The sequence below is a fragment of the Glycine soja genome, chromosome 20 (genome assembly GCF_004193775.1).
Source record: "Glycine soja cultivar W05 chromosome 20, ASM419377v2, whole genome shotgun sequence".
In the NCBI taxonomy this organism is placed as follows: Eukaryota; Viridiplantae; Streptophyta; class Magnoliopsida; order Fabales; family Fabaceae; genus Glycine; species Glycine soja.
In genome coordinates this window covers 361,818-382,310 of record NC_041021.1, presented here as the reverse complement: position 1 = coordinate 382,310, position 20,493 = coordinate 361,818, and the positions used below count along the sequence as shown (strand labels likewise).

Here is a 20,493-nt window from a genome sequence, read left to right as displayed (position 1 = left end):
GTTATTTTTTCACATGAGGTACATTTCTCAAAAGTTTATTGAGAATGTTTTGTATAAAGATTTTATGCTATATATCATATTGATTACTAATTAAGTTTTGCATCATTATATCTAAAATAAATTTCATGATATCTTCTTTGCTACCATGAGGGTGAGCCATGGCACAATGATAATTGACAGGTTGTTGTCTTCTATCATGAAGGTCATAGGTTCAAATCCCAAAAATAACTTCTATACTTGTGATGGTAAGGCCCCATTCCATATGCATCTACTCTCCCAAAACCCCACTAAGTAGGAACCAAATGCTCTGGGATGCCCTTTTATCTTTTTTTCTTAAATGCTTTCTCACAACTATTTTTTGTTTCATTGATCCATTGCCAACCATTTAGCACATGCGAATGGGAAACAATTTATTAATAGGAGTGTTCATGGGTCAAGTGAGGTATACTGGGAAAAAAGAATTCAAACCCATAAAATTGAAATGATTTGGTTCAATGGTTTGAGCAAAAAAATTTACAGAACTCAAACCAAACCAATCCAATCATAATTGGTTAAGCTTCACATTTGGCCTTATTTTATTTTAAAGAACAAATTTGATTAAAAAAATCAGAATGGTGGAGGTTGCTGGAGCATAAACAAGTGGAAAAGAGAAACAATATAAAGCAAAGCAGTGAATGATGGTTTGGTCGTCAGAGTACAGAGCACGACACAAGAACTAGTGGAGCAAACAAGTCAGGGAGCATGACAAATCACAGAACTAATGATGGAACACAACTTGAGAATGACAAAGGCTCATTGCACTGGTTTGGGACTCCGGGCAAGCGATTAGGGACTGAAATAAAATGAGAACAGATTGCAGGACTAACCAGATGGGGTGTCACAGGTTTATTTTTCCAAAACCCAACTGCCAATTCAAAATCATTGGTTCACCCTTTTTCCCTCCCAATAAAACCCAACTGCCTGAATCAACCTGATTTTATTATATTAGATTGGATCAGGACTTTGTGGTTCACTAGTTTACTCAGAATTGTGAACACTAGGTAATTCTTGAGCTAAAAATTGAAGAGTGGAAAGATTACAACTAACATTTTAACCTTACTTTTTAGCATAAGATATTCTATATTTCCCCATACTTTCTTGCAACTTTTTGAACTAATTCTACAATGATTTGTCTCATTGATGTAATGCAAACCATATATCAAAGATGAGCTGTGAAATAATGCACTTGCCAAGAAGTATATAACAAGCACTTCACCAAAACTGGATTTGAGTGGCAGTTAAATAGTGGCAATTATGCACAAATTGCCCCTAAGTTGGCGGATGTATAATAGAGTCAATTTGACAACTGATGCTAAATCTTAAAAATTAGTGCCAGATCAAGATAATAAACAGCAGTTATAACTGCCATGATAATTTAGTGGTTTTATTTCAATATTTAAGTTTGATTAGGCAAAATATTCAAGTGGTAAGAGCTGTTGTACATAAACTACCATTACAAGTAAAATTTTGTTATTAGCTAACTACAGTGTTGTTCACACTAGCACATAATTTTTCCCTAGTTTTGTTCTCCCCAAATCTGAAATTTCTCTAATGATTTGTTCCATCACTCCCTCTTTTCGCAATCTGAGTAACTCTTAGAATGTGAGTTTGGGCCTAACCCCGAAAGCTAACTCATAGGGTGAGGGTAGTCTGTCACTTATATATTCTATTGTGGCCTTATTCTCTAGCCAATGTGGGGCTTGAGTTTTTCTCAACAAAAACCAACTCATTCTATCAAGAGTCTATATATAGATGTTCTCCACAACCAAAGTATTGTACAATCAATCAATTTCCCCTGAGCAATTCTACCCTATCTCTCTCTCCCTCTCCCTCTCCCTCTCCCTCTCTCTATTTTTCTCTCTCTCTTATAAACTCAACAAGGTCAAAGCCGTACCATCCTCCATGACGTGTGACTTATTCTGTTCTGTCACGATTTTTGCTTCGAAGTTTCGAAAACATGGAACTGTTTTGATTTCCAGTAGCTTTATTCTCTCTAGTCACTTGCTCTGGTTCAAATAGTCAAGCCTGTATACTTTCACTGTTTAATAACCAATTAGTTAGTTACATTAAATCAGTTAACTAGTTAGTTAGTTAGTTAGGTTAGTTAGTCAAAAAATATGGCATGTTACCTATAAATAAGAGGGGAGGTTTAAGAGAACGGACATGTTGTCATTTGAGAGGAAATTAGGGCCTCTTGGCATTGGGAGGCGCAGACCCTCAAAGTTCTGCAGTGTGTGTGTTGTATTCTGTAAATTGGGGAGTTCTTCCCAATTCTAGTAAAGATACCAACTTAATGAGTTTCAGGCAAACTTTCATCTATCTTTTTCAGTGAGCTTCAAATATCAGTGACTTTTTTGGCAACTTCACAAAATCCTCCGGCAACATCAATCTCCAGGTGTTTAAACTTTTTAGTTGTGTTGATCTCCAGCTGCTGCCTCTCAGCTGTGTTAATCTCCAGTTGGCATCCCATACTCAGCTAAAGCACACTCTAGCTGTTGTCAGAGCACTAAATTCTCCTTTTCTGGTCTCAAATGCAGCCCAATGTTGCCTTTCCAAACGAGTCTAGTGATCCCATATTATTCTCTTCAAAAAACATATTGACAAGCTAAAGCTTTCGAGGTTTTGACTTGAGGGGGAGTGTTAAAATAACATGCAGTTCATGTGTCACATGTTAAACACATGTTAAATGCATGAAGCTTTCATAAAAATTAGTATTTAGGATGTATCAGCCTTTTTCTCTTTGACTAGAAAAATAGTTCCCACTCAATCTATTAAGAGTCTTATTTAGAGATGCTCTGCATAACCTGAGTTTTTTTTGGAAGGCTCTGCATAACCTAAGTACTGCAAAAAAAATGAATCAATTTAACTAAAAGTATTCTTCCCTATCTCTCTCTCCCTCTATATCTCTCTTTCTCTCCCTACAAACTCAACAGTCATGATTGGAGGTAAGAAAACTAAATGTTGCTAAATTTAGGTTTAACCCAATGTCTCTATGACTGCATAACTATATATTGCTCTTTGATACATTTTCAGCAAAAGTAGATTAGATCAAATCAGAGACCCTGTCGCTGAAAGACTCACAAGACAAACTAGACAATTTTGAAATACTCGACACCATTTGTTGTAGCTTGGAAAGGTCAGGATGACCCCACTGAGCATAGATGAAAAGAGGAGAATCCACCACAAATCCAGCATGAGCAAAGGTGTTAAGTTGCTAAAGCCCATGTAACTCAAATCCAGTGCCAATCATCCGACCCGAACTCAAGTCCTACAATAACATAGAATCTTTGGTGAAGGAGACAATACAGTCAAGAGAATGAGTAAGCGACTGATTGATAACAAATTAAGTGGAGAAACAGGAACATAGAGGACCTTATCAACTGAAAAAAGGGAAGGCAATTGGCAATACCAATGCCCTGAGACTGTGTTTGTTTTTTTTTTTTTTTTTTGATCAGCAAAGATAATTATATTCATATATTTTTTTTTTGAACGGCCAAAAATAATATTATATATATAAGAAGCATAGTACCAGAGGTACTACAGGAAAACAAAGAGTAGCATCCCCTAAAACACAGGAAAATAACCAACAGCCACCAAAATCAACAAAACCCATCCCTACAAATGACACATTAGATGAATGACAAAGACATATAAGAGGACCATTGGTGAAAAGGAACAGTAAAATCCTTTTCCCATCCCCTCAACCAAGACCAAGTGAGATAAATAGATCTGTCCATCAATTTAGATATGTCAAAAGACTGGTTGTTGAAAACCATGTCGTTTCTAAGGCTCCAAATGGATTTGGTAGCTGCAATCCACCAAATCTTCCTCCTTCTGTTAGAATTCCTCGATCCAGCCAATGAACAATGCTGAAGAAAGTTGTCCATAGGCTTGCTGTGCAAAACTCTATCTTCCTTCACCCATGAGTTGAATTCCCACCATAATGGCATAACTTTATAACAAGTGAAGAAAAGGTGAGAAGCAGATTCCACTTGGCTTTGGCAGAAAGGGCATAGGTCGTTTTGGAGGACAATCTGTCTACTGATTAGATTATCCTTAGAAGGAAGCCTATCCCAGAGTAATCTCCAGGCAAAGGATAAAGCTGCAGGGGGGATTTTGATTTCCCATAGCTGTCTAAAGCCACTGTTTGGCTGATGGAGAGGCTGCTCAGATCTGAGACAGTTGTAAGCAGAATTTGTAGAGAAGATTCCCGTTGGTTGAGCTCCCCACACCCAATCATCCTTCAAGTCTGCAACAGGACTTATAGCTGAGGTCTGGTCGATAAAAGCTGTGGCTTCCCCCAATTCACTATCAAAAAGATGTCTTCTCCAAGAAAATTTCCACTCCCAGCCATTTTCTCCAAAAATCCCCATGCTTGCCACTGTCTGAAGTTTTTGAGAAGATACCTGATATAAATCTGGGTATTTTTCTCTAAGAACAGAGCCATCACCCACCCAAGAGTCTTCCCAAAATAAGATTTGATCTCCACTGCCCAATTTCCAAAGAAAGTGCTTATTGGCAGCAGTGATACTACTGTGCTGAATAATTGATCTTCAAAGTTGGGCCTAAAGTTTTGTTGGTGTCATCAGCTATTTGAGAGTGATCCTGATGCTTGTCCGAGAAAGCTACAGAATAAGCCTCCTGCTTATTGCACCCCTCCTGAATAATGTTTGGGCCCAAGTTGCAAACTGGCCCAGTACTTTGGTAGCTCTGCCCCGATATAAGGTGAGAGTGGGTCTGCATGTCATAATCATCTTCTTCCCCAACATGGGACTGGTCAGCTGGTACGTCTGGCTCAGCATTCAAATTCTTTCCCAAATGCTGATTATTATGCCCTCTTTCTTGCTGTATTTCCTCTTCAGTGCAATCTGCTCCCTTGTCTGGTCCCGAGAAGCTAGTTCTTAAGTCAAGCTTGCCATATTTGGGGCCCTGAGTGCCTTGGGAGCTACCCTTTGACTTTTCCCAGTGGTTAACGACCAACTGGCTATTACCTAGTGGTCCGAGAGCGTGACCGTAGCCGTTAGTCTCCCCCTCTACCCCTTGGATATCGGACGGTGTCCGTTTCCCATGGGGCGGTTCCGGCAAGCAGGAAGGCTGAGTGTCGCCGTCATTGATGGCGTCGTCAGCATCTCCGACATCCTCCGAAAGGATCTCCTCCGACCACCCTTCAGACAGCGCAGTTCTATTCCGGGCCGACCCGACTTCAAGCCCTATCTCTTCCGCTACCCATACCCCATACTGTGAATCCCCCACACCAACACGAACCTCCATCCTGATCGCCGGCGGGAGAGGAGTCCGAACCAGTAACCGAGCTCGGTCTAGTCTGTATCGATCCTCTGTGTCATCATCCAGCTCAATGACGTCGCCAATGGCAGCTACGACTTTCCTGAAATTGTCCTTATCCCATACCTGAATGGGGAATCCCCAGACCTGAAGCCAGACTACCCTGTTTCGGGGCCTACAGTCCGGCGTCCATTTCCTTAGAGAGTAGAAAAGGGAGTTCCTAGTTTCCGCTTCCATACGTATGATTTGCTGGGCCTTATGATCAGACAACCCAGGCAGGAGAACCATGTCGTCTCCGAGGTAGGTAATATGAGTATTGTACCCCAACTCCCAAACTGTACGGTCCTCTAGAGTTCCCACCTCCATCACCTCTTTTAAGTTACCAACCCAGGCTTCAGTACACCAATACCCCCTCCCTTCTTCTGGGTTGATGCAAATAGTTGTTGTTGTTTCTTCCTCTCTGTTTGTATCTCCTGTGTGAGCCCCATTAGCCGTTACATCCGCGTATGTTCTCGGTAGGAGTCCGGTGATTACCCCGCCATGCTTGCTGGGTCTGTCTATAGGCTTCCTCCCGGTGAAGCTCTTCTTCTGCGAGTCTACCTTCTGAAGCCCCCTCTCGAACCTAGGAAGGTTAACGAATAGTTTGCAGTCATTGATGAAGATATTATCCAGCCTCGTTTCCAGCCCTTTAACATCTAGCACTCCCTTGAACCTCACGAATCCATATCTCCGACCTTCCTTACTGAGCCTTTTAGCAATATACACTTCACAAACATCGCCCCACTTCTTGAAGTAGCCCCATAGCAGCGCCTCGTTAGCTTCATCGGGAAAGTGAGTGAAGTAGAAAGAAGTGATATCGGGATTGCTTCTCCAGTTGTGACTGTGATACTTAGAGTGGCCCCATGGTTCCGAATACTTGGATTGTCGTCCCCTTATCAGTTGCTTCTTCGTGGCCTTCACTGATCTTCTGGAGACCACCTTGGTCCAGCTATCTTCATCAGCATGGCGGAGGACCCGTTCAGAGCCAGTGGTTCGTGCCTTACCATAAGACCTAGCCGTTCGGTCCATACTCCTTCTTCTCCACGACGAACCACTCCGATCGCGACATGACTCCCTCTGTCGTGTTCTGACCCTCCCTCTCCCTTTCTCGCTCCTTGTCTCTCTTACATGCTCTCTCTCTCTCGTGTTATCTCTCTCCCTGTATCTCACCCTGTCTCTCTCTCTGTCTCTCCCACTCTGTTTCTGTCTCTGTATCTCATCTCTCTCACTCTCGTCTCTCTCTCTCATCACCATGCTAGACTGCAAGAGAAAATACACTCCTACTCTATCTATATTCATATATATAAAAAAGTACCAGAGGTACTTGAAATACATGTAGTTGGATGGCCATAATCTGGTTCCAAGTCAAACTAAAATAGAGTCTGTAAAAGGAACCAATAGGCTGCACCCTGCCATGAATTACAATTTTAATACAAAAAGCCTTGTCTCATATTAGTAGACCATTGATTGAAGTGTACTGCAAAACCTTTCTCCAAATTTGATAACCATGTCCATAGAAGAAAAGAAGCCTCATCAATCATTCTGTTGCTGTCAAAGGAATCATTGTTGAAGATAATCTTGTTTCTCTTCTCCCAAATTGTCCAAGTTACAGCCAGCCACCAACATTTCCATCTATTAATCCTTGAACCACCAGGTAGTATGGAACCATATTGGAGAAAGTGTTGTGTTGGTTCAAACGGTAAAGCTGCTGAAGTATTCATCCAAGATAATGATTCCCACCAAATTGGGAGGATTTTGCTGCAGTGAAAAAACACATGTCCTGCTTCCTCTTCCATATTTCCACAAAACGGACAGCTCCTATCCACAATCTGAGACTGTGTTTGTGACCCAATATCCATTATGACAGAAGGTAAACAAGCAGTAGATAGAGTGGAGAAAAGTGGCTTACTACCAATGATGAGATTGGTGGCACCAGAATCTGATACCCATGGACCAACGGATGAGGAGTGAGAGATACCAGCAAAGGAATTGGCTGTGTGTGCAATAGAAGCAATGGAACTAGAACCCCAATGCTCCGCATACTACTTAAGGAAGTCAGCAAACATAGCTCAAGGTGTCAATAGATTAGTAGGTGCCAGAGTGAGCTCAAAGGAAGATGCGTGAGCAGCAGCTTGGGCAACATGGGTTGTCCTAGGTGGTTGAACATGAAGGGAAAAACAGATGTCAATGATGTGGCCAAGCTAGTGGCAATGATTGCATTTGGGATGATATTTGCCTGGTTTCCAGCATTAACCATGATCTCTGCTTTGAGAGACCAAGGCAGATGAGTCAACATGTGGTGGAGGCACATCCACATCAACAAATGGTTTGTCTGGTACATGCAGCAACGTGGACCATGCAGAATAATAGGTGGGAATATTCGGAAAGCCCAAAATATGATCCCGAACCAATGAATACTCAGTAAGTAGTCCATACAAAACTAATAACATGAAGAAGGATTGTTCTTGCTCATGTTCCTTGTTAGGAGTGGAAGTTGAGGGCAAGAGTTCATTGAAATCAAAGAGAAGGCCATTGACTTTGCCTAAATAGTCAACCATTGTTCCATCAAATTGTCTAGGAGCAACGACACTCATGAGGTTTTGGCAAATCCCATATAAGCGTTGAGGGTGTGTAAAGACTCTTCGCCTCGTCCCACACAGCTTGACAAGTGTCATGAGCATGGAATATCTGTTTCAGAGAAGGACTAAGAGTAGATTTGGGGATGCTGCAAAGCTTAGCATCAATCTTTTTCTACCAAGAACGGTCTGCTTCAGCAATAGAATCAGTCTTTTGGGTGCCGTGATCTTCATAATCTTGACCGCGAAGCCAAAGTTTGATATCGTAAGCCCAAGAGTCGCAGTTGTTGCCATCTAGTTTGTCTACGTGGAGAAAGACAGCAGCGTAGTCGCTGAAAATAGAAGGTTCACCCTTTGGAGGTTGTGAACATGCCATGGATCAACCAAGAAAAAGAGAATGAGCTGAAATGCCCTAGGGCAAGCACGGTAGTTTTGATAGCGAGAACTGACATGCACTGGAGATGGGTCCACCAAAAAAGAAGGTTGCGCCAGGAAAAAAACAACATGGTCGTCACCGGGGGGAATAAAAGCCTCTGAAATATTAGACTCTAGATACCATGTTTGTTTAGTGAAAAGGAATTTTTTCATTAATTGTATTATAAAGAGAATACAAGGATTATACATTTAAAACACATAAATGGGCATGGGCATATAGACCCAAAACCTACATATCTAACAAGGTTTAATCCGTTGACTAGAAAGACATGCTCTTGGGATAAGATCTCCAAGTCAAGGATTGCAGTTAGTAGGAATAACAACTTGCTTGTAAAACTCTTATGTGCCTTAAGGCATAAGTTAACTAGAGTATTAATTTCTCTAAGGATTACATCCAGATTCATATTTGAATCCAAAGCCTACAGCCTCAAGAACATATCTTCCATACGCAAAGAGGAATTACTTCTTATTTTAATCAACCGGAAATGGTGCATCTAGATATAATCACTTCTCTGACATTGTCAGTAAGATAAGGAGATTAATTAGGGAGAAACAAAGAAGGAAGGATTTTTTTTATGGTTGGCAAACAAAGAAGGAAAGATTCATTAGGAAAATTATAAAGTTAGTAAGAGAGGGAAATCCTTGAGGAGAATTCTTTCATCTATTCTTATAGTTATCCAATAAAATTATTCATTTCCTTTGTTTATATCAATTGTCCATTTGTCTTTCCAGGGCTCCTAACAGCTACAGTTATTGTCGTTTCTCTTACACTTTTTTTATGTATACAATTGCAGCAACAAAGTTTGAACCTGGGACCTTGTGCAAACTACCCCAACCCTCCACTACTAGACAGACCCCTAGCGGGTTAGGTAGGTAGGTAGAGATTGCATTTCTAATAATTGGTAAGTGGAAACAGCTTCTATATATACCAGAACCTGTTTACAGGTTCAAAATAACTTACAATAACATGTCGGAGACCACTCATATTTTCTCTGCACAAACATAAATGCAATTGATCAACAAACAATCTTGTATTCGTTAGAAAACACACGCGTTGGTTAACAAGTACAAATTATAAAAAAAAAACATTAATGTGCATAAGCATGTAAGTTATTACATCTAAATTTGTCAACTTTTTTGGTTAATCAATTGTAGAAAAAAAGAAAGAAAAAAGTTTATACTTCTTTAAGCTATGCAAATATCATAAAGCGGCATATCCCGGCACGAAATTGATTGATTAAAGCTTATATTATGCATAAATGAAATGAAACTGAAGTTTCTTAAGCCATGCAAATTTCATAATACCTTATCCTTAATCTCTTCATCAACCCCATCTCTCTCGTCTGCTCTTTTGCACTCACTTGCTTCTCATCTTCATACATTTTATTTTATTTTTTTAAGAAAAAAAATTAAAATTTTAAAGCAACTAAACAACACATTAACTAAGCCGAAACAAGTAGATGCAACGAAAATGGAAATGTGAATAAGACTAAACGGTACCGTTATGTTGAAGTAGAAGTGCAGCAGTACGAACCTACAAAACAAAAGGAAAACGGGTTCAGTGGAGTCAGGAGTGTGTCAAAGAGAAAGTATTCACAACAAAAAAAACATACATAATATACTTTCTGATCTGATTTATTGTCCATTTTGGGTTTGAATTTTACTAAGAAAGGAAAACATTGAAGACGATTAGATTAAGATAACCACTTTGGTTGAGTTCGGTCGTTAGGGTTTTGGAGTTCTGAAGAACGAGACAGGACAAAGCGACGCGCGCAAATGCTACGCCGTGCGTTTCTTTCTCCGGTTGCCAAGTGGAAATTGGAAAACACTTTTATATTTTTGAGACGGCCACATGTTGAATTGCACTTTTAATGTGAAAAATAAAATTAATTTAATTCACTTCAATTCAATTGGATTTGACAGAGTAACGTTTGATTTAAATTTTAATTGTATTCGAGGGGTAATTTTATCTTGAGTTATTTATTTTGTTATTTTGATTTAGTAACGGAAATTATAATGAAAAGAAATAAATGCAGACTATTAGGCTTTCTTTTTATTTTTTGGGGGAAAAAGAGATAACCCCAACATGCCACAGCAATACTAACAGAAAAAAAAAAAAAAAGGAACAAAATCAAACACGGTCATCTGTCACGGTAAAGACAAATCAAAACTTGCTTATTTATCTGCAGTTTGATTAGCTTTCCTCAATCTTTTATTTTTACATAAATAAATAAAAAGGACCAATCATAAAATTCAGAAAATTTATGAGGATCAAAAATATATTTTTGATAAATCTCAATTTTAGTGAAAATCACATTCAATTTAATCGAAAAACTATTTACAAAACAAATTTGACGAGTTTTTCATGAAAGATGAACCTTAATTTGGATGTACAAACCTCAAATCAAACATACCCATCACACGTGCTAGATAGTTGTATGCATCAAGAGATTACATAATGTCCCTTTATCCTTGATACATTAGTTTCTCCATTTTTTTATATTCAAGATTGCTTGCAACTTACATACACTGAAATCTAAAATTACTTCTCAATAATTTCTATTTATAAATTTCATCACTACTACCGTAGGATGCCACTACATGGAACATAAAACTTGGAAAAACCAAAGCTGTTGCACAAGTTCTCAAATTCATTCTGAGTTCTTTCCCTTCCACCATGTGCTAAAAATATGTGACTATCGACAACACAACTATATTTAGATGTATTATTTGAATTCGAGACCTATGGAATTATATAGTCCAAAACAATCACTTTTCCATGTGGTAAAGCTTGGTGACAATTTCTTAAAAACTTTATACAATCTTCATCCTCCAATTATGGCATATAGACTGAAATCAACAATGACAAAGAAGAAAATGTGATTAGAAATTTGTTTATTCTATATTGAACTGTTCAAAAATATAAATTGGTCTCTCGTGTAGTTGGCTAACCTTTAGTAAAATGGCATCACCACTTGGAACACTTTCAAACATAATCTCTTCCAATATGCTCTACACCTTCATGCAAAAATGAGTGCTTGCTAATTAATAATTTTGGCAAAACTTTTTCAAATATTTGTAGTTTAGAAGTAAATAACACAAAATGGGGATTGAATTGTATCTTTAGAAATTAAAAAAAAAATTAAGACTGAAAACACATTTATCGTCTGATGCAGATAAACTTAAAAACACTTAGAGAAGTTTTGATTCAGACTTTATGAGACGATGAGAAAAACAATTTTCTTTGTAAAAGAAAATAATATATAAGATCTAAAAACAAATTCAAATCATTTATCAATTAAAGCAATAGAGAGAAGCACACAAAGAATTATATTGGTTCATCTTAGACACAAGACTACATTTAGTTCTTGGTAACCCACCAAGTTTTCACTAACTTATCAAAGTTACAAGTATTTTTTACTATCACTTTTAACTCTTACACATGCAAGCTCTACCCAAGTTTGTCTTAAACCCAATATTTTTTATCCTACCAAGCCATTGTTGGTTCTTAACAAATCAACAAGATTTGTTGGAGATTTGCACACTGACTAAATTTGTGATCATCTTATAGAAGGATAAATCATCATCACTCATAGTCTTTTCTCTTGAGGTATACAAAGTATTTTGAGAGCTTAGTATCTATACAAAGATTTACAGAAAAAGTTTTACAAGAAAAAAATGAAAGAATATGTTCGCGTAGATGGTTCGTATCTTGTTTCTTCAAAGCTTCTTCTATTTATAGCCTTCATCTTCAAATATTCGTTGTCTCCCAATGGTTGGTTTCTTCACTCTACTTTTCATCTGAAGTCTTGAAGCATTAAATGCATGTTCATTCTTCATGCAAAGTCCATGTTGATAGGCTAGCGTGTTTTATACTTCAACAGAAAAGTCACTTCTTTCATCATAATCGGTATGCAACAATAGAGCACGCATTTTGATGAGGATCAACATCTTCCAGATTGTAGTTTCCATTTATTCTACATCAACAACTATTGACACTCCCTCAAATCCTTTATATAATTTGAGTACCCTTTCACTTCTATTGGACCAACATAAGCCATTGCTTTGTAAAACATGTGATTCAACTTTGTATTTTTCTCCATATATTGACATGATAGCATTCTAAATTCATTTTCAAAAGGGTGATTATTCTTAGGCCCCACTCCTTCCCAATAAGAGCACACATTACACAAAAACATATTAAAAATCCATTACTAGAGACACTTTTGGTTTACGTTAGTATGTCACGAAATCCAATGTTTTACGTAAGTACGTTAGCGACACTTTTGCTTTTACATTGCGTTAGGGAATCTAATGTTTTATGTTAATACATCAGGTACATTTTTATTTTACGTCAGTATGTCAAGGAATCCAATGTTTTACGTTAGTGCGTCAGAAATACTTTTGCTTTACACTAGTGCATCAGAGACATTTTTGTTTTATGTTAGTTCGTCAGGAAATTCAATATTTCACTCCAGTGCATCAAAGACACTTTGGTTTTATGTCACTACATTAGGGAATCCAATGCTTGACGTCTATGCATTGGAGACATTCAAAACAACATTCCATATGTGCATCCCATACCATTCAAAAATAAATGTCTCCACCGTATAGGCTCAACTCAACAACGTTAAGTTTATGTCATATCGTTTGTAGTTTAAAAATGTTGTTGTATTGTTTTAAATTTAAATATTTTATTCTATTGTTTGTAATTTTATATCTATTTGGTAATTAAATATTTTAGTTCAATTTAATTTGTTGGTTAAATACGTTTTTTATTTCAATTATTATTTTAATAATCAAATAAAATGAAAATACAAAGGATTTCAACTATTCAAAAAATGATAAAACAAAAAATATGCAAAAAAAGAGTTAACAACAACATATGCACAATAATATTATTTTCAATTTAAACAAAACATAAAATATAAACAATTAATATAGACAAAACATAAAATATAGCACAATTTTTTTAAAAAAAATCCCAAAAAAAAATTTATAAAAAGAAAAGAAAAAAAGTTAAGAAATCATTTAAAAAATATTAAAGAAACGTTTAAACTAGGAAAAGAAAAAACAGGAGAAATCGATTTGAGAAAAACAGATTTTTCACTTTGAATAGAAAAATGTATCATTCATGTAAATAAAATTTTAGATATATATTTTTTTGTAAATAATTAATTTATTTGTATTATTTGGATAAAAAAAACTCTATAATTACTCCTCGGACTAATGTGCCAATTTTAATATATGTGTTACTTGAATTGATTGGTTGTTGGAATGAAATGACCTAATGGACGAGGATGCTATCTATTACTTTCATTTTGAGTAGGTGTTTACCTTGTCAATGACTAGATATGTGAATTGGGCGGAATGAGAATGGGCTATTGTTTTTCTAATTTTCTATCTTCACTCCTTAATATATTTTTGTACTCGTCTATGATGTTTGATGCGGGTAAACTTTGTCATTTCATTCTTATTGAGTATCTGGTATTTCTGTTCTTCTCCCGTTCATGGTTTAGATTTGTAAAATAATTTTTTTTTAAATTATATTAAAAATTTGATTTTAAAATAAATAAATTAATTTTTACACATATATTTTTAACTGCTTATTTATCAATATATTTATTATAGTGCATCTGTCTACAAAAATATAAAAAAAAATCTTAAATTATGTAAAAAAATTTAATAATTTTTTTATCGGAACAGATATGAGTAGAGTACAGAGTCGATAGTGACATCCTCATTTCTGAACTTACCCCAAAAATAAAAATATCAAGGTAATTTTTAAACCCAATCAACTCGGATATTTTTTATTTTTTATGAAAATTGGAGCAGGTACATGTACAAATTTCGTTGTCATGGGTCTTCACCATTTTACGGTTTGTATTATTTAATACTGAAAGGTATACCCATATTGTTTTGATAAGTCAAAAAATTGGCGCTTCTTGACGTGAAAAGTCATATATTTGCCAAAATAAAGAAAAATGGATTAGAAAGGGAAACAGTCCGCTGATCAACGATGCATGGTTGTAAAATTCTGCCCATACTTTTTGTTCTACATCAGTTTGTAGATGTGTTCTCATACTTTTTTCCCTTTATTCTTTTTTTATCATCACACAAACATTGGTTATAAGTCATGCACAAGAATACGTCTATAATTATTTTTCTTTATTAAGTTATAACTTGTTTATTTAAAGATACACAAATGCCCAAATAAAAACTATTTATTATTATTAGTAGTAAATTCTGAATAATTAATAATTTAAAGATAAAAATTATATATTTATAAACCCATCAATAATATTATGGCCACAAAGGTTTAGTATTTTTTAGCCTTGTCTGTCGACACATGATGACCACGGAAAAAATTATATATATATATATATATATATATATATATATATATATATATAATTTTATAGAGATTTCATCTTAGTTGTAGACTTTTATATAGTGAAAATTATATATGCAAAACTCTAATTATAAACGAAAAACTCCATAGTTTGTTGAATGAGAAAATATCAACAACACCTCTAATTGTAAACATATGTATTTGTTGGAGATTTTTTTTAACCCTTATTGATAAGAGTGAAGCTATATATTTTTTAGTTTTAACGTGATTTTTATCCTTATATTAATGCAGTTTTCACGTTAAAATTTTTGTGTCTTGTGAGTTTATGTGTGTCTATTTTCTGTCATATATTTGATAATGTTTCTCGTAAATTCTTGCAAGGTATGAGAATTTATTGTAACGAAATGACATCGAACTCACATGCTCCTTAAAGGAATCATATATGGTTTGTTGAAAGAGAGCATTTGCTAGTTTTCCATTTGAGTCTGTAAAGCTCCCAACCCTCCCAGTAATTAGACATACATTAGTTATTATAGAGCTTCATCAATTTCTTGACCAGCAACTTTAATTAGGAAGCGTTGTGGCAGCGAACGAAAGCACCAAATTGTTAGGGTGTTGCTGCTATTTATTCAATATCTAGAGTTATGCTAAAGAAAGTAGAACAAAGGGATAAAAGAAAACTAGAAACTTTTTATTCATGATTCCATAGTCTCAAAAGCAATATAACATAAATAATCTGATATATAGTTGCTAACCATTGGAATAACATTCCTTGTGCCAACATCAGATTATAGGGAACTTAAATTAAAAGTAAAAGGCAACTGCTAAGTGCTAACAATTAACCTAGGCCCAATTTATTTAAAGTCTTTTAAGTCATCAATGTAACATTTGATAGAGCTATCATATCAAATTACTACTCTGCAATATCTATTTATAGAATTCCATCACTCCTAGCGTAGATGAGATGTCACTACTTGCAACATCAAACTTGGAAAAACCTTCCACAAGTTCTCAAATTCACCCTGAGTTCTTTCTCTTCGACCTTGTGCTAAAAACATGACATTGTCTAGAGTACAAGTATGCTTAGATATATACCTTGGATTCGGCACTTCTGGAATTATATATTCGAAAACAACCACTTTTCCATGTTGTAGCAAGGCTTTGTGACAATTTCTTAGAAACTTTATACCATCTTCATCTGCCCAACTGTGACATACAAACTGAAATGACCAAAGACAAAAAATAAGAAAATGTAATTAAAAGTTATTTATGCTACATCTTGAATCACTACAAGAAATATGCCCATTTGCCAGGGATTTTTGACAGGGACATTAACCCCTGGCAAATTTCCCAGGGACTAAGCCAAGGAAACCCCTGGCAAAATGACATTTGAGAAGGCTGGGACCACTTACATTTACACAGGGGTTTGTCCCTCGCAAAAATACAAAAGCCTTGGCAAAAAAAAGAGCGGGAAATGAATTTTAAAACAGCATGTTGTTTTCACACGGCCAAACACACGGGTATGCCCTCGTTTTCTGTAAAGCTGACGGAATCTTCCCATAAGTCAACACGACATGACCATGCACTGCAAAAAGCTGTGCGGCCCAGACGTGACAGGGGTGTTACCCCTCGGAAATGGCTTGCAGCCCCTGGCAAAAAGGAATCCCTGCTTTCCTAGCTGCACCGTTCTGCTCATATAGCTGAAGCTAGGAGGTTAGCCTTTGACTCTGTTGTTTTGCGAGGGGCATTCCGTGAGTTATTCCCTGGGTTTTTTTACACTATATAGCCAAACCGCGTGTTTATCCTCATGCTCAGTGTTGTGTTTTTGAAACTTAGAAAAATTTTCGGTTTCCATTTCCATCCTCACCAGTTCATTTTCAGTCCATTATCATTCAGTTCATACACTTGTTCTATAATTTGGTAACACTCTTTTCACTTATTATATTTTTCTGTTTTTATTTGTTACTACTTATTAACATAAATATTTTTTATTGTATCAGTGTCCAAATTTGCCTCCTCCTGCTGCTCCTTGCTCTCTGAATTTGTTCTCTCAAGCTTCAACAAGTTAGTAATTTTTCTACTTATAATTTTAGATATATGATGTTTATATATATGATGTTATAATTTTGCATGATCTGTCAAAGAAAATATGATGTTTCTACTTGCATGATGTGTTATAATATATGATGTTTATATATATTTCGAATTTTGTTGTTAATAAAACTGTTTAATTAGAAACTGTATAATTTTTTTGTTTAATAAAACTGTTTAATTTTGCATGATCTGTTTAATAAAACTGTTTATATAAAACTGTTTATATATAATATATGATGTTAACATTTTTAAAACTGTTTATAAAACAGTTTAGTTAGAAAAAATGTTAAAATTAGAGAAAAAAATGTATAATAAAACTGTTATTTTTAAAACTGTTTAATTAGAGTAAAACATTTTTTCTTTGTTTTTATTCGAAATTTTAATAAATATGTTATATAGAATGATATATGTTGATGATGATGTTGGATGTTATTGAATATATGCATGTTGTTGAATATTCAAATTATTTATGGAATATATATGCATGTTTTTTTATTTTTTAACAAAATAGAATATATGCATGTTGTTGAATATATGCTTTTTAGGTAGATTTGTGGATTATGTGTAGTTATTGTTATACTAGAATGCACAAAAATACATAGCATTTTGTTAATTATTATGGAAAACTGGTTATTTACTAAAACTGTTTTTTTAAAACTTTTTTTTTAATTTAGAGGAAAATCGGTTTTTAAATTTGTGTAGTCAAAAGTCTGATATTTTTTAAAAGTTAAACTGTTTGTTAAATATGTTATATAGAATGATATATGTTGATGATGATGTTGGATGTTATTGAATATATGCATGTTGTTGAATATTCAAATTATTTATGGAATATATATGCATGTTTTTTTATTTTTTAACAAAATAGAATATATGCATGTTGTTGAATATATGCTTTTTAGGTAGATTTGTGGATTATGTGTAGTTATTGTTATACTAGAATGCACAAAAATACATAGCATTTTGTTAATTATTATGGAAAACTGGTTATTTACTAAAACTGTTTTTTTTAATTTAGAGGAAAATCGGTTTTTAAATTTGTGTAGTCAAAAGTCTGATATTTTTTAAAAGTTAAACTGTTTGTTAAATTAAATCAGTGAGAAGATAGGGGCTAAGACAGAGATTTTGACAGGGATTTTGTCAGGGATTTTGCCAGGGCCAGCCCCTCGTTTTTTTGCCAGGGGTGAAATCCCTGGCAAACTGATTTGCGATGGGCGTTTTTCCCAGGGATTCAGCCCCTGGCAAAATCCCTGGCAAACGTCCATTTCCCAGGGCTTTTTGTTCTTTTCCCAGGGAATCCGCCCCTGGCAAACGAGCTTGTTTCTTGTAGTGAATTGTTTAAAAATATAAAATTGAACCCTCATGTAGTTCACTAACCTTCATCAAAATGACATCACCAGTTGGAACACTTTCAAACATATCTCCCTCAATATGCTCTATACCTTCAAACAATAATGAGTTTTTCTAATTAATAATTTTGGCAAAACTTATTCTACATTTCTTTCCTCAAAACCCAACCCATCTTTCAAAATATTTATAGTCAGTTTATTTATATAAATTAAAGAAAAACTAATGTATGTTACCTTGATGAGGTGGTGCTTTTTGAATCACCTGAGGCAAATCAAAATTAATTCCTTTCATTGAAGGATATTTTGGGAGAAGTTGTTTGAGGGTCTCTCCAACTCCACCTCCTACATCAACCAGTATTGACACTCTCTCAAATCCTATGTATAATTTGAGTGCCCTTTTCAATTCTAGTGGGGCATCGAGGATTCTTGCTTTGTAAAAAAAAAATGTCATTCAGCTCTGCATTTTTCTCCATATAATCATATGGTGGTATTCCATGCACATATTCAAAATGGTTATTGTTGTTAGGGTCCACAATTGCATCCTTTTCAATGAAGTCTTTCTTTGTAAACAAATGATTAGTAATTACCACATGTCATGAAATCCACGATGGATTAAAGTTGATAGAGGAGCCAAAGAGTTTCCTTCATCCTTATCAAATGCAAAGTATTGACCAACCGGTGAGAGAGCATAAACTCTTTCTCTCTTACCATCTTCATTGGTGCGAATGGAGCAATTTAGAAGAGAGTAACTTGCCAACAAAGGTTATTAATATGCGTTCAAGCCTAGTTGCCAATTGTGGGTGTTGATTATTAAGCAAAGAAGCAATTTCAGAAGCTGATAAAGTTGAATCACATGAACTTTGTGACTTTGCTAAGATATCAAACAAATTGAGATCAATAGCAGCATTTAGAACTGCAGGTAAGGGTCCTCGACCTTTGTTACTTCTTTGGAATTGGAACTCATTTTTTAATTACTAATGTTTAGTTGCTGTGTACCTTCTTCAATTTTTATAATGTTTATATAGGCATTATTTCTCCATCACATGTAACTAATCCTTAGAAGAATAATCACTCGAAGCCATTTTATTAATAGTTTTTTTTTCCAGCTGTTATTGATGCGACATATTAATTGTTTTGTCATTTCTGCTAAAAAATTATAATTGATAATCATTTAACGTCACACTTTACAATAGATACTAAAAATATAAAAACACCAAGGATCAAGATTTGTTATTTTTTTGGAAGTAATCCTCTTTTGAGTAGGATTAAATATTAAATGTAGACATATCTCTTAATTTCTTCGAGGATGAAATTTTTGTTGTTGTTTCACAAAAAGGAGAAAAAGGGAAAATAATTTAAAAATATTAGAGTTTATCGTACTATTTCTCTTCAACCTAAATACTGTAATTTACTCTTTGTCTCTTTTCACCCAAATACTGTAATTTACTCTTTATTTCTCGTATATTCTCATTTATTTATTTTTTTATTTTCATTTATCATATTTCTCTCTTTTTATTTTTGTAATTTTAAATGAATATTTATTGGAATGAAATGAGGTCCTAGTCGACTTGGCCGCTATCTATGACATTTATTATGAGTTGGGTGTTGGCCTTGACTATTTGGACTGGGACTAAATATTGCTGCATTCGTTATTTCGTTTTTCTTTTGGATATCCGTTTGATACTTCGTATTAGTAAATACTGAAAAAGTTTGATGTACCTAAAATATGGTGTTTTTAATATTAATCTTTATTAAATTTTTAATCATGCACATTAATCGTTATATTTAACGGAATAGATAGTGTAATTTTATTCTAACTAATGATTAAAAGTATATATATATTTTTTTACAATTGTAAGAGTTAAAAATGAATATTTTTATAAAAATAAAAAAAATGTATTTTAAAAATATAAAAATATTTAAATATATTAAACAATTAATTAATATTCCTTTACATATGTGTTTTGTATAACATGTTTTGGGCTAATAAAATGATCTATAATAAGAATGAAATAATTTATATAGTATATTGTTGATGCAATTAATTAAGTGTCCGTTTATTTTAAAGTTAGAAAATATTAATTTTGATAAAATTAATTTTAAATCATTTTGATATATACTTAATAATTACAATCACAAATTTTAAACTGAAACCAGAACACGAGTGTATAACACTTGGATTGAGCTTGATCGCTATCCTAAGGGGGATGCTGCTTCAAAAATAAAAAGAATAAAAAAAAAAGAATAAAGGCATATCCAATGTGTTGTTGACTTAAGCCAAGCTATTGCATGCATAAAAATTATCAAAGTGGAAGCTCTAAGAAAG

The 20,493-nt window shown here is 34.7% G+C and overlaps 1 protein-coding gene and 1 pseudogene across 23 annotated transcripts in view; both read right to left on the bottom strand.

Moving 5' to 3' along the window:
* LOC114403614 (protein gar2-like) overlaps positions 1 to 10,200 on the bottom strand; it is a 51,393-nt gene extending 41,193 nt beyond the window's left edge. For 2 of the 23 annotated variants that reach the window (XM_028366661.1, XM_028366669.1), the window contains exons 1-4: positions 9,986 to 10,199; positions 9,873 to 9,906; positions 9,678 to 9,744; positions 9,334 to 9,364 (exon numbers count right to left, since the gene is read on the bottom strand). In XM_028366661.1, coding sequence (XP_028222462.1) covers positions 9,334 to 9,364; positions 9,678 to 9,744; positions 9,873 to 9,906; positions 9,986 to 10,018 — 165 coding nt within the window. In that variant the 5' untranslated portion in view covers positions 10,019 to 10,199. Of the gene's footprint in view, positions 1 to 2,202; positions 3,087 to 3,120; positions 3,308 to 9,333; positions 9,365 to 9,677; positions 9,751 to 9,872; positions 9,907 to 9,985 lie in introns of those variants that run through there. The other 21 variants (XM_028366671.1, XM_028366663.1, XM_028366662.1 and 18 more) reach the window with 21 other exon arrangements.
* Positions 10,201 to 15,430: 5,230 nt separating this feature from the next.
* On the bottom strand, positions 15,431 to 18,760 carry LOC114403504 (annotated as a pseudogene).
* Positions 18,761 to 20,493: the final 1,733 nt, after the last annotated feature.